Source organism: Piliocolobus tephrosceles, chromosome 9 (assembly GCF_002776525.5).
Source record: "Piliocolobus tephrosceles isolate RC106 chromosome 9, ASM277652v3, whole genome shotgun sequence".
Taxonomy (NCBI): domain Eukaryota; kingdom Metazoa; phylum Chordata; class Mammalia; order Primates; family Cercopithecidae; genus Piliocolobus; species Piliocolobus tephrosceles.
Window position 1 is genome coordinate 86,870,534 of NC_045442.1, and position 14,107 is coordinate 86,884,640.

A 14,107-nucleotide genomic window follows, 5' to 3' on the forward strand; every position below is an offset into this window, starting at 1 on the left:
CTGCAAACAAGGGTACAGGGAGGCATGTGAATGCTTCCTGGGGTGGCCGTTCCTCTGAGATGCTGCAGCTGGCATTTGTCTTCTCCTAGCTCCCCACATTATTATCTGTATTTGTCCAAAGCATTGTTTTTGGAATGGGCAGAATCTTCATTTATGTTAATCATCTGGAAAGAGCATAGAACACTTTGACTGTGAAGCCGTACTGGTTGTCTTCAGCATTGGCCTTTCCTACCACTCTCCTTTTAGGAAGGGGATTGTCAACCTTGCTTCCTCTCAGAGTCAAGCTGCTTATGTATTGTACATAAATGTTAGAAAGGATTCACGGTCCCAGTTGTGTAAATCTGTGTTTGACTGAGGCATAGGGGGTCAGAAAATAGTTCTGGAAAAACAAAGCAAACCTGCAGGTTTTTGTAATGCAGTGAGAGAAATCACTGCAAATGCCTGGAAAAGCCTGCTGGCAGATGTGCTGATGTTAAGAGCACCTATGTTTCACTCTTGTCACCCAGGCTGTATTGCAATGGCATGATCTCGACTCACTGCAACCTCTGCCTCCCGAGTTAAGCAATTCTTCTGCCTCAGTCTCCCAAGCAGCTGGGATTACAGGCACCCACTACCACACCTGGCTAATTTTTGTATTTTTAGTAGAGATAGGGTTTTGCCATGTTAGCTGGGCTAGTCAAGAACTCCTGACCACAGGTGATCCACCCGCCTTGGCCTCCCAAGTGCTGGGATTACAGGCGTGAGCCATTGCACCCAGCCTGGACACCGTCTTATTTGATCTTCACAGAAACCCTGTGAACTGAGTGGATATGATTACCCTTCTCTTTTACAGACGAGGAGACCAAACAGCTTAGAAATGCATCAGTTTGCCCAAAATCCACAATTAGAGCCAGGATTTGAACTTAGGTTTCTGATTGCTGACTTTGTACTTTTTCTATTGCCTTCTCAAAACTGGAAGGGTGAGTGAGATAGGGCAACAGTAGCCATCTCCTACTTAGGAGGCCTACTTAGCATAATTTTTTAAAGGTTCAACCATATTGTGGCATGTGTCAGTACTTTATTTCTTTTTATTGCTGAATATGGTTCCGTTGAATGGATATAGCTTATTTGATTTATCCATTCATCATATGATGGACATTTAGGTTGTTTCCACCTTTTGGCTATTATGAATAATGTGATACATTCATGGACAAGTTTTCGTGTGAGGAAATGTTTGCATTTCTCTTGGGTGTGTATACCCTAGGAGTGAAGTTGTTGGGTCATATGATATTTAACATTTTGAGAAAGAGCCAGACTATTTTTCAAAACTGCTACATAGATCCCCACTAGCAGTATATGAGGGTTTCAGTTTCACAACATCCTTGCCAACACTTAACTGTCTTTAATTATGAACATAATTAAAGTAATATCTGATAGTTTTGATTTGTATTTCCATGATGGCTAATGATGTTGATTAACCCATTTTTCATTGGGTTATTTGTCTTTATTATTATTATTATTATTTTGGTGGAGACGGGGCCTCGATATGTTTCACACACTGGTTTTGAACTCCTGGCCTGAAGCAGTCCTCCCACCTCAGCCTCCCAAAATGCTGAGATTATAGATGTGAGCTACTTGCACCTGGCTTTGTCCTTATGTTATTGAGTCGTAAGAGAGTTCTTTATGTATTCTAGATACAAGTCCCTTATTACATATATGATTTGTAAACTTTTTCTTCTATCAGTTGTCTTTTACACTTTTTTTTTTTTTTTTTTTAAATAGAGGTTGAGTCTTGCTATATTACCCAGGCGTTTCTTGAGTTCCTAGCCTCAAGATATTCTCTTGCCTTGGCCTTCCAAAGTTCTGGGATTATAGGTGTGAACCACTATGACTGGCTGTTTTTTCCCTTTCTCAGTGGTGTCTTTTGAAGCACAAAAGTTTTTATTTTGATGATGTGTAGTTTGTCTATTTTTTCTTTGTGTGAGGAAGAGATCCAAATTTCTTTTGCATGTGGCTATCCAGTTGTCCCATCACCATTTGTTGAAAACAGTACTCTTTCCCCAAGGAGTGATCTTGGCACCCTTCTTGAAAATCAGCTGACTATAGATGTGTGGGTTTATTTCTGAAGTCTAAATTCTATTCCATTGATATATCTATTCTTATTACAGTACCACACAGTCTTGATTACTGTTCCTGTGTCGTAAGTTTTGCAATCTGGAAATGTGAGCTGTCCAACTTTGTTCTTCTTTTTCGAGATTGTTTTGGCAGATCTGAGTCCCTTGAATTTCATATAAATTTTCAAATCAGCTTGTCAAATTTCTATAAAGAAGTCAGCTCAGTTTTTGGTAGAGATTGCTTTGACTCTCTGTATCAACTTGGGAAGAATTGCCATTTTAACAATATTAAGTATTTTGATCCATGAACATGGGCATCCATTTCTAGTTTCTTCAACAACAAGCTTTGGCAGTATCTCTTCTAGATGTGGATGTTCACGTTAGGTGTGCTGTATTTTGCAAGTTAGCATTAGTCAAATTGAAGCCCTCATGCCTGGATTGTCAGGCATAGTGCTGAGGTTTAACTGTTACTCTCATGTAAAGATTAATTTAGTTGATATAAAAGATGTCTGGAAATTATGCAAAGAAAATAATGTGAGTAATATATGATTATACTCTTCATGTAAATCTTCACATAAAAAATGGCATGGCCTGTTTTATGGTTTGTTTGTAAACTCATTTTTGTCCTAAATATGTCTGGCATAGGAGAGAGATTGTTTCAGGCAAACTTGTAAGTCTGTTGCCTTGTGGTGGTGGTACATATCAGAAGACTAACTTCAGTGGCAGTGAGGAGGGATGTCCTTCAAAACTGCAAAAATTTTGAGACCCTCTTGCATCTGTGTTTCCGTGCCATAAATAGCACTTCTCAGGATTGTCCTGGGCATGTACCAATGATGTAATAATGATGATTATATCAGAAGCACCACAGGTAGCTATTGGCATGATAGGTATAGGGCTTTGGATATGGTCAGTTTGACTAAGTATTCCAAGAGGCCCCATGGAGTTTGTCATCTGTAACAGAGGACTTTAGTGCATTAGTGATGAAAAAACTGCTTACCACTGCCTATTGTGATCTCTCAGGGAGTACAAGGCAGCTCCGCAGTAAGTGCCTCTTGTCTTGTGTGATGTGCTTGAATACAAACATTCAGACTGTTTCTTGGGCACAGTAGTGCTCCATCTTGAAGCACTGAAGTAGTGCTCCATCTTCCTCATCAAAGGCTTGAAATAGAGTAGATGGTGTGTGATATCTAGACACTAACATCACCTATTCTATTTTCCTTTTTTTTGTTGTTATTATCAATGATTACTCACCCACTTACTATAAAACTAGACTTTATGAACAGATTATTGTTTTAGCTAATTTTCTTCTATGTGTTGTTCCCTCCCAGTTTTGTTCCTTTTTGTTGTTCATTGATTCTAGAGTTGTGTGAAGGAAGCCATTTTGTGAGTCCTGGTGCTCCTGCTTGCTTAGGGACACTACCAAGAGTTGGCACCAGTCTTACAAACGCCTGCCTTTGATCCAGAATAGAGTTTTGGGAGAGGTAGAGTAAGTGACTGCTTATCAAATGTGACCTTGGGGTTGTCAGGCCCTGTTGTTTACCCTGCCTTTTCCTACTGCCTCACTTGTCCCCACCCCCTACCCCACCACACGATTAATAAATGAAAATCTCCAAATTCAAGATTCATTCTTTTGGTTGAAGGCTTCCATTTTCTGTTAAAATTTGAACAAAATGAAACATTTTACTACATTAAATCTTCTGGATAATTTACATTTAACTGGTTTTGTATACAGAGTTGGATAGATCTCAGTTGGTAAGTGGGGAGAGAGAACAACACACAATTCAATTATTAGACATTTTGGGGGATGTGTAAGAGAAAACCAGAAAAAGGGTAGGGGTACCTGGAATCACTGAAGACGTCTTATGCATACACTGTTAGTTTACCTAAAGGCAGCCTTTCTCATGGTTCTCACGCATGTCATGGTGACCCTTCATATTCTCTAGGAAACCCTTTACAGCAGTGTTTGGCAAACTACAGTCTTGTGGGCCAAATCTAGCCTGCTGCCTATTTTTGTAAATAAAGTTTTATTGGTACATAACTACTCTCATTCATTTACACACTCTCTCTCTTTTTTTTTTTTTTTTGAGACGGAGTCTTGCTCTGTTGCCCAGGCTGGAGTGCAGTGGTGCGATCTCGGCTCACTGCAACCTCTGCCTCCTGGGTTTGTGCCATTCTCCTGCCTCAGCCTCCTGAGTAGCTGGGACTACAGGCGCCTGCCACCATGCTAGGCTAATTTTTTGTATTTTTAGTAGAGACGGGGTTTCACCGTGGTAGCCAGGATGGTCTCGATCTCGTGACCTTGTGATTCGCCTGCCTCAGTTGCCCAAAGTGCTGGAATTACAGGCATGAGCCACTGCACTTGGCCCATTTACACACTCTCTATGGGTGCTTTCATGCCACAGTGGCAGAGTTAATTAGCTGGAACAGACTTGGACCACAATGCCTAAAATATGTATCTTGCCCTTTATAGGAAACGTTTGCCAACAGCTCATGTAAAGTCTATACTTTTGGAAGGTTAAGTATGGATCATAGATATCTTGAATTTAATTTGGACTTCCTAACCTCTGATCTCACCATTATGTGGACTCACAGGCAGTGGTTTTAAGGAAAGATCACTGCTTATTTCAGGACAAATGCTTGGTCATGATAAAAGGTTAACTTCAAACATATTCTTAAAATAAATAGTGTCACTGCTTTGTTTTAAACCTAAGTAGCCAATGGAAGATTAATCTCTGATTATACATGTACATGATGCACCTGCCTCTTTCAGGTGGTCCCATCTTATTATGAGAAATGTTAGAATTTTCCCCTTAGACTTTCATCTTCTATTGTTTTTGAAGACCAAACATTTATGTCACCATAAGTTATTTAAATATACATATGAATATAAATATAAAATGGTAAGCTCACTCTTGGAAATTTAAAGTGTTTTAACTGAGTTATGTTTATTCTGTCTTCATTTTCTCTCAGCTTGAAATCCATGGCCCAAAATGACTCTACCAGTGGAGACTCTCTTCTGTGAAGACAACGACCAGATAGGAGGTTGGGATGAGCATGCCACTGCATCAGATCTCTGCCATTCCATCCCAGGATACCACCTCTGCTAGAGTCCACAGAAGTAAGACCAAAGAAAAGGAGAGGGAAGAACAGGTACTGGGAGAATATATTTTTTAGTTTCATTACTTTTATTAAATTTTTATTAAAGATGACCTAGAACAATGCTTAAACTCTAAAGGTCAGGTTTTCACTGTTAATATGCTGATAAGCATACAAATAGTTGTACTCAGAAGGAATTGTCTTTTTGTAGATTTCTAGGTTTTCAGATTTTGGTGTAAACTATTATGCTTATAAATGGTTATAAATGACTTTTCATTGGTTAAATCTGCCTGATTATTTTTGATTAATCACTGTGACTAAGTTCTTTGGATTCTCAGAACATGATGCTGCTAGTTCCCTATTCATTGTAGTGTGAAATTTGGACACCAGATGGCTGGAATTTCTTAATGTGTGTCTTAGTCTGCCTCAGTGGCTGTAACAAAATGCCATAGCCTGGGTGGTTTAAATAACAAGCATTTATTTCTCAGAGTTCTGGAGGCTGGAAGTCTGAGATTAGGGTGCCAGCATGGTTGGATTCTGGTGAGGTCTTATTTCCTGACTTATAAACAGCTGCCTTCTTGCTGTGTCCTCACATGCATGGAGAGAGGAAGGAAGCGAGCTGTCATGTGGCTGTTCATATAGGAGAACTGATCCCATGGAGAGGGTTCCACCCCCAGGACCTAATTGTCCCACCTCCAAATACCATTACATTATGGATTAGAGTTCCAGCATAAAAATTTTGTGGGAAACATAAACATTTAATCCATAGCAGTGTGTATATGAGGAAGGTATGCAAACTTATTTGGAATAGAAAAAGGAAAATGTCCAACGGTGAGGCCAGGAAGGGAGATTCTTTCTGATATACACCCTCACTGCAGGTTTACTGTAGGTGGATATTTAATAAAGCCTTATTGAATTTATCTATTTGATGGGATTTTTAAAGTCTAAATAAATAGCATTAATCAATTATTTGTAGAATGGGGATTTTGATTGGTATTGGGAAGAAAGAGAAACTATTCTGTCTCACCTTAGTGTGGGGATATTTTGAACATCCAGTGGCAGCCTGACAGTTCAGGGTGTCATGGAGCTCAGATGAGGTGGCAGAAGTGGAAGAGCAGTCGAACCAGGAACTTACAGGACCCCATGAGAGCTTCAGCAGCAGTGGCACAGGATGAAAATAGCGGTTGTGTTTCTAGGGTCTCAAATGTGGTATCAGGATTGATTTGAAAGGTAAATTTTTGTCCAGTGGAACCTATTTTTATTTATGCAGCTTTTCCTGGCACAGGTTCAACCCAAAATCTTTTGCTATGATTTCTGATCCTCCTCTGCTTGGGAGATTTTACTCCTTCTGAATCCTGTAAGAAGAGCGAACTCTTGCATTTTACTTGGACGCAAATAATCCACCTGTTTGCTTAGTCTAATCTGTTAACACACCCTCGCTGAAGCCCATAACTGTAATCTTCTACAGAGGGTTAATGACTTTTATACAGTTGTCAATACAGTTGATGAATGAATGAATATGAATTAAGTTTCAGTGATAATGGGATCATGTCACTGTGGAGATGATTTATTATTATTATTATTATTATTATTATTATTATTATTATTATTGAGATGGAGTCTTGCTCTGTCCCCCAGGCTGGAGTGCAGTGGCACGATCTCAGCTCACTGCAAGCTCCACCTCCCGGGTTCATGCCATTCTCCTGCCTCAGCCTCCTGAGTAGCTGGGACTACGGGCACCTGCCACCTCGCCGGGCTAATTTTTTGTATTTTTAGTAGAGATGGGGTTTCACCGTGTTAGCCAGATGGTCTTGATCTCCTGACCTCGTGATCCTCCTGCCTCGGCCTCCCAAAGTGCTGGGATTACAGGCGTGAGCCACTGCGTCTGGCGAGATGATCTGTTATTTCAAATACAGTATGAGAACCTTACAATAGTACACTTTCATTTCTTTCCTTCTGGCCTTTTCATTATTGTCTTTTAATAAATTTTAAACCCTAGAATATATTTTTAAAGAAATACTTTAAATAATTTTCTTTTAAATAATAGTAGATTCATGTACTCAGGTAATTACCATTTCTCGTGTATTTCCATCTATCATTTTTCTTTTGTCTAAAGGACTTTAGCATTTCTTACAATGTGAGTTGGCTGATAGGGACTTCTTTCAGCTTTATTTAAAAAATATTTTTTATTTGTTGCTTGTATTCTGAAGTTGTGTTTGTGGATCAGTGGGTTTACAGTTTTCGTAGAATTTGGAGCTTTTTGGCTATTCTTCAGATACTTTTTGTGTCCCCTCATTCTTTATTTGGGGACTCCGTTATACACATTGACTGGCTTAAAGTTGTCCACTGCTGCACTTTTAATTTTTTAAGGTTATTTTTTTCCTGCATTTTATTTTGGATATTCCAATTACTTTGTTTATAATTTCATCAATATTTTCTTTTTCCATATCTACTCTGCCAGTAATTCCATCTTTTGTATTTTTCATCTCAGACATGTTTTTATCACTAGACATTTGGCTTGGATCTTTCTTATATCTTCCATGTCTCTATTCAGCTTTTTTAGTATATGAAATAACAGCTATAATGACAATTTTAGTGCTCTTTTCTGTCATTGCTGGCATGTGTGACTATTCTGAGTTTGCTTTTCTCCCTCACTTGATAACTTCAGTCAGTTTTATTTTCATTTTTGTTATTATTTTTTACTTATTTTTGAGTACAGATCTTGCTCTGTTGTCCAGGGTAGCATGCAGTGGCATGATCACAGCACACCGCAGCCATGAACTCCTGGTCTCTAATGATCCTCCTGCCTCAACATCCCAAGTAGCTGGGACTATAGACCAGCTATATGTATATGGCCTGGATAAGTTTTTCTTTCATTTTGTAGATTCGGGGTCTTGCTATTGCCCAGGCTGGTCTCAAACTCCTGGGCTTAAGCAGTCCTCCCATCTTGGCCTCCCAAATTGCTGGGACTGCAAGTGTGAGCCACTGCACCTGGCCCAGTTTCGTTTTTAAGTAAAAATTTACTTTAGACTAGTTTTAGATTTATAGAAAAATTGTTAAGCTAGGATGGAGTATTTTCATATACCCAACACCCAGTTTCTCTTATTGTTATTATTTATCGATTTAGTACAAGTGGAGTGTTGTTACACAGTTACATTGCATAGTGGTAAATATCACCTTAATAGTGTACATAAACACCCATGAGGTAATTTCTCATCCCTCACCCACTCCCATCCTCCCACCTTTCTGAGTCTCCAGTGTTATTATTTCACTCTGTATGCCCGTGTACACATTTTTCAGCTCCCACCTGTAAGTGAGAATTTGAGCTATTTGACTTGCTCTTTCTGAGTTATTTCACTTAAGATAGTTACCTCCAGTTCTATCCATGTTGCTGCAAAAAACATGAGTTCTTTTTTTTTTTTTTTTTAATAGCTGAGTAGTATTCCATGGTGTGGATTACTTTATCCAGTCATCCGTTGACAGACACTTATATTGATTTTATATTTTTGCTATTGTGAGTAGTCATGCAATAAATATTTGAGTGCAGGTATCTTTTTGATATAATGATTTCTTTCCCTTTGGATAGATCACCAGTAGTGGGATCACTGGATCAAGTGGTATTTCTATTAGTTCTTTGAGACGTCTCCATATTTTTTTTCCATAGAAGCTGTACTCGTTTACACTCCCAGCAACAGTCTGTGAACATTCCCTTTATCTGCATCCTTGCCAACATCTGTTATTGATTTTTTTTGACACTTGAATGATAGCCATTCTGACTGGTGTGAAATGGTATTTCATTGCTTTTATTTGCATTTCCCTGGTTATTAGTGATGTTCAACTTTTTAAATGTTTCTTGGCCATTTGTATGTCATCTTTTGCAAAATATGTGTTCATGCCCTTTGCCCATTTTTTAATAAGGTTATTTTTTCCTTGTTGAGTTGAGTTCCTTATAGAGTCTACAGATTAGCCTTTTTGTAAGATACATAGTTTGCACATATTTGCTCCCGTTCTATAGATTTTCTGTTTTCTCTGTTGATTATTTATTTGCTGTGTAGAAGCTTTTTATTTTAATTAAGTCCCATTTGTTTGTTTGCATTTTTGTAGCTTTCTTTTTGAGGTCCTAGGCATGAATTCTTTGTCTTAGACCAATGTCCAGAAGAGTTTTTCGTAGGTTTTCTTCTAGAATCTTTATAGTTTCAGGTCTTTCAGGTCTTTATACTTTCAGGTTTTTAATCCATCTTGAGTTGATTTTTGTTTATGGTGAGAGATAACGGGTCCAGTGTTATTCTTCCAATTCTCCCGAGTACCACATATAGAATAGGGTGTTCTTCCACTAGTGTGTGTTTTTGTTGACTTTGATGAAGATCATTTGGCTGTAGGCATGTGTCTTTAATTTTGGGTTCTATAATCTGTTTCATTGATCTACATGTCTGTTTTTATAATAGTTTTGGTTATTATAGCCTTATAGTACAATTTGAAAGTCAGGTAATGTGATGCCTCAAGTATTGTTCTTTTTGCTTACCATTGTTTTGGCCATTCAGGCTCTTTTCTGGTTTCATATGTATTTTAGGATTGTTTTTTCTAATCCAACGATGTTAGTATTTTTATAGGAATTGCATTGAATCTGCAGATTTCTTTGGGTAGTATGGTCATTTTAATGATACTGATTCTTCTAACCCACGATCATGTTTGTGTCATATGTGATTTCTTTTATCAATGTTTTGTAGTTTTTCTTGTAGAGATTTTTCACATCCTTGGCTGAGAGTATTCCTGGGTATTATTTTTTGGTAACTGTTGTAAATGGGATTGACTTCTTGGTTTGGTTCTTGATTTGGTTCTCAGCTCGATTATATTATTGTTGTACAGAAATGCTACTGATTCCTCCTCTCAACAAAAATACAAAAATTAGCTGGGTGTGGTGGCACGTGCCTCTAGTCCCAGTGACTTGAGATGCTGAGGTAGGAGGATCACGAGCCCAGGAGGTCGAGGCTGCAGGGAGCTGTGACCGCGCCACTGCACTCTAGCCTGGGTAGCAGAGTGAGACCCTGTTTCAAATACAAACAAACCTCAACTAAACAAAAGAAATACTACTGATTTTTGTAGGTCGATTTTGTATCCTGAAACTCTACTGAATTAATCAAATTTAGGAGTGTTTTGGAGGAGTCTTAGGGCTTTCCGGGTATAAAATGATACCATCAGCAAACAGAGATAGTTTAACTTCCTCTTTTACAATTTAGATGTCTTTTCTTTCTTTCTCTTGCCTTACTGCTCTGGCCCGATAGGACTTTTAGTACTGTGTTGAATAAGAGTGGCGAGAGTGGAGATCCTTGTCTTGTTCCATTTCTCAAATGGAATGCTTTCAACCTTTCCCCATTCAGTATGATGTTGGCTGTGGGATTCTTGTATATGGGTTTTATTATTTTGAGGTATGTTCTTACTACACCAAGTTGTTGAGTGATTTTTATCATGAAAGGATGCTGAATTTTATCAAATGCTTTTTCTGTATCTATTGAGATAATATTATGGTTTTTGTTTTTAATCCTGTTTATGTGGCATATCACATTTATTGATTTTTATGTGTTAAACCATACTTGTATCCCTGGAATATAACCCACTTGATTGTGGTGTACTATCTTTTTTGATGTGCTGTTGGATTTGGTTTGCTAGTATTTTCTTGAGCGTTTTTGCATCTGTGTTCATTAGGGGTATTGATTGATTCTGTTTCTGTTTTTGTGTGTCCTTGCTTGGATTTGGTGTTATGGTGATACTGGCTTCATAGAATGAGTTAGAGAGGATTTTCTTCAATTTGGGGGAACAGTGTCAATAGGATTGGTACCTGTTCTGCTCCTGGTAGAATTTGGCTGTGAATTCATCGGCTCCTGGGGATTTTTGTTGTTGGGAGATTTTTAAAAAATTTTTATTACTAGTTAAGTCTTCTTACTGGTTATTGGTCTCTTCAGGTCTTCCCTTTCTTCTCGGTTCATTCTTGAGAGGATGTGTGTCTTCAGGAATTTACCCATTTCATCTAGGTTTTCTAGTTCGCGAGTGTAGAGATGTTCATAGTAGACTCTGATAATCTTTTGTGTTTTTGTGGGTATCATTTGTAATGTCTTTTTCATTTCTGATTGTGCTTATTTGAATTGTCTTTCTTCTTGGTTAGTGTAGCTAGTAGTCTGTCAATTTTGTTTATCTTTTCAGTGAAGCAACTTTTTGTTTCTTTATCTTTTGGGTTTTTATGATCTGAATTTCACTTAGTTCTGCTCTTCATCATTTCTTTTCTTCTGCTAGCTTTGGGTTTGGTTTGTTCTTGTTTTTCTAGTTCCTTGAGGTGCTATGTCAGGTTAACTTGTGGTCTGTTTTTTCAATTTAGGCATTTAACACTATAAACTTTTCTTCCTTGAATCCGTTTACAGTCAACACTATCAGCTTTTGCTGTATTCTAGAGGTTTTGGTGTGTTGTGTCTCTACTTTTATTTGTTTAAAAAATTTTTAAACTTCTATCTTAATTTCATCACTGACCCAAAAACCATCCAGGAGCAGGTTAATTTCCATGTATTTGTATAGATTTGAGAGTCTTTCTTGGAATTGACTTTAGGTTTTTTCCACTGTAATCTGAGAAGCCACTTGAAATGATTTCAGTTTTTTAAAAATAATAAATTTTTCCTTCCTTCATTCCTTAAGATAAAGTCTGTCTTGGAGAATGTTGCACATGCTTATAAGAAGAATGTATATTCTGTGATTGTTGGGTAGCTTGTTGTATAAACATCTGTTAGGTCTATTTGTTCTACAGTCCAAATTAAATCCAGTGGGTTTTTTTTTCTATCTCAATGATCTGTCTAGTGCTGTCAGTGGGGTGTTGAAGTCCCCTCTTGTGCTATGAAGGAATGCCCAAGGCTGGGTAATTTATAAATAAGAGATGTTTATTTGGCTCACCATTCTGTAGACTGTACAAGAAGCACAGTGCTAGCATCTGCTCTGGTGAAGCCTCAGGATACTTTTACTCATGGTGGAAGACAGAGAGGAGCCAGTATATCACTTGACAGTAGAAGGAGCATGACAGAAGGAGGAAGCGCCAGACTCTTTTAAACAACCAGCTTTTGTGTAAACTAATAGAGTGAGAACTCATTCCTTACTACAGGGATGACACCAAGCCATTCATGAGGGATCTGCCCCCATGACCCAAACACCTCCCACTAGGCCCCACCTCCAACATAGGGTATCTCCTTTCAACATGAGATTTGGAGGGGAAAAACATCCTGTATCTTCCACTATTATTGCATTGCTTTCTAGCTCTTTTCTTAGGTCTAGTAGTAGTTGCTTTATGAATCTGGGTGTTCTGGTGTTGGGTATATACATATATAAGATTGTTATCCTGTTGAATTGATCTGTTTATTATTATATAATTACTTCTTTTATCTTCTATTACTGTTGTTGATTTATATTGTCTGTTTTATCTGATGTAAGTATAGCTACTCCTGCTTGCTTTTTTGGTTTCTTTTTGTGTGGTATATCTTTTTTCACCCCTTTGCCTTGAGTTGATAAGTATCTTTACAAATTAGGTGTTTTTTTTTTTTTTTTTTGGTAAGCAGCATATGATTGATTATAGTTTTAAAATCCATTTAGTGGATCTATATCTTTTTTTTTTTTTTTTTTCTTTCTTAAGAGACAGGATCTTGTTCTGTTGCCCAGGTTGGAAACTCATGGGGCCAAGCGATCCTTCTGCCTCAGTCTCCCATGCAGCTGTTACTACAGGTGTGGCACAATGCCCAGCTAATTAAAAAAAAACTTTGTCACTGTGTTGTTCAGGCTGGTCTTAAGCTCCTGGTCTCGAGTTATCCTTCCCCCTTGGTCTCCCAAGGTGCTGGGATTACAGATGTGAGCCACTGTGCCTGGCCCCAATCTGTGTCTTTTAAATGGTGCATTTAATCCATTTACATTCAAAGTTGATATGTGAAGTTTTGTTTCTGTCATAATTTGATCTAGTTGCTTTATAGTCTCATGCATGTAATTGTTTTTTAAGACCCATGAGTTTTATACTTTTGTGTGTTTTATGATGGCAAGTATTAACCTTTCATTTCCATGTTTAGAACTCCCTTGAATGTTTCTTGCAGATCTGGTCTAATGATGACAAATTCCCTTGGTGTTTGCTTGTGTAGGAAAACTTTTATTTCTCCTTTATTTATGAAGTTTATTCTAGTTGGATATAAAATTTGTGGTTGCCTGTTTGCTTTTTTCTTCAAGAAGTCTGAGAATAGTACCCCAGTTTCTTCTGGCCTGCAAAGTTCCTGCTGAGAAGTCCACTGTAAGTCTGATGTGATTCTCTTTATAGGTGATTAGGTGCTTTTTTAGGATTTTTCCCTTCACATTGACTTCAGATAGTTTGATGATTATTTTGGTGAAGTCTATCTTGCAGTGCATCTACCTGGAGTTCTCTTAACCTCTTGTAGGTGATTGTCTAAATCTGTAGGAAGACTAGGAAAGTTTTCCTTCAATTATTTCCTCAAATAGGTTTTCCAAACTTTTTACTTTTTCTTTTCTCTCAGGAATACCTAGCACTCATAGATTTTCATGTTTTATTTAATCCCATACTTTTTGAGGGCTTTGTTCATTTTAAAAAATTCGTGTTTCTTTAGTTTGTTCTGACTTTGTTAATTTGGAAGACCTGTCTGCACTCTCTGAGTTTCTTTCTTTTGCCTGGTCCAGTTTATTTTTAAAGCTTTCAACTGTATTTCATAATTTCCTCAATGAATTTTTCATTTTTAGGAGTTCTGTTTTTCTTTTTAAAGAAAAATCTATTGCTTTGCTAAATTTTCATTAAAATCCTGAATTTTAAAAAATTTCTTTGTGTTGGATTTCAATTTTCTGTTGGATATCATTGAACTTCTTTAAAATCAATTATTTTGAATTATTTATCTGCT

At 37.7% G+C, this 14,107-nt stretch overlaps 1 protein-coding gene and 1 pseudogene across 15 annotated transcripts in view; both read left to right on the top strand.

The window, feature by feature from the left end:
* The window catches only part of LOC111529800, a 712,005-nt pseudogene that overhangs the window by 373,102 nt on the left and 324,796 nt on the right, over window positions 1–14,107 (top strand). The gene's annotated exons all lie outside the window — the stretch shown is intronic.
* Window positions 1–14,107, top strand: part of MARCHF8 (membrane associated ring-CH-type finger 8) — a 148,404-nt gene that overhangs the window by 50,408 nt on the left and 83,889 nt on the right. For 13 of the 14 annotated variants that reach the window (XR_003306642.1, XR_003306643.1, XM_023196757.3 and 10 more), the window contains one exon: window positions 5,064–5,243. Coding sequence is in view for 12 of the 14 variants with exons in the window: in XM_023196757.3 (XP_023052525.1) it covers window positions 5,142–5,243 (102 nt within the window). In the remaining 2 variants the exon portion in view is untranslated. Of the gene's footprint in view, window positions 1–5,061; window positions 5,244–14,107 lie in introns of all 14 variants that reach the window. The other variant, XM_023196752.2, reaches the window with a different exon arrangement.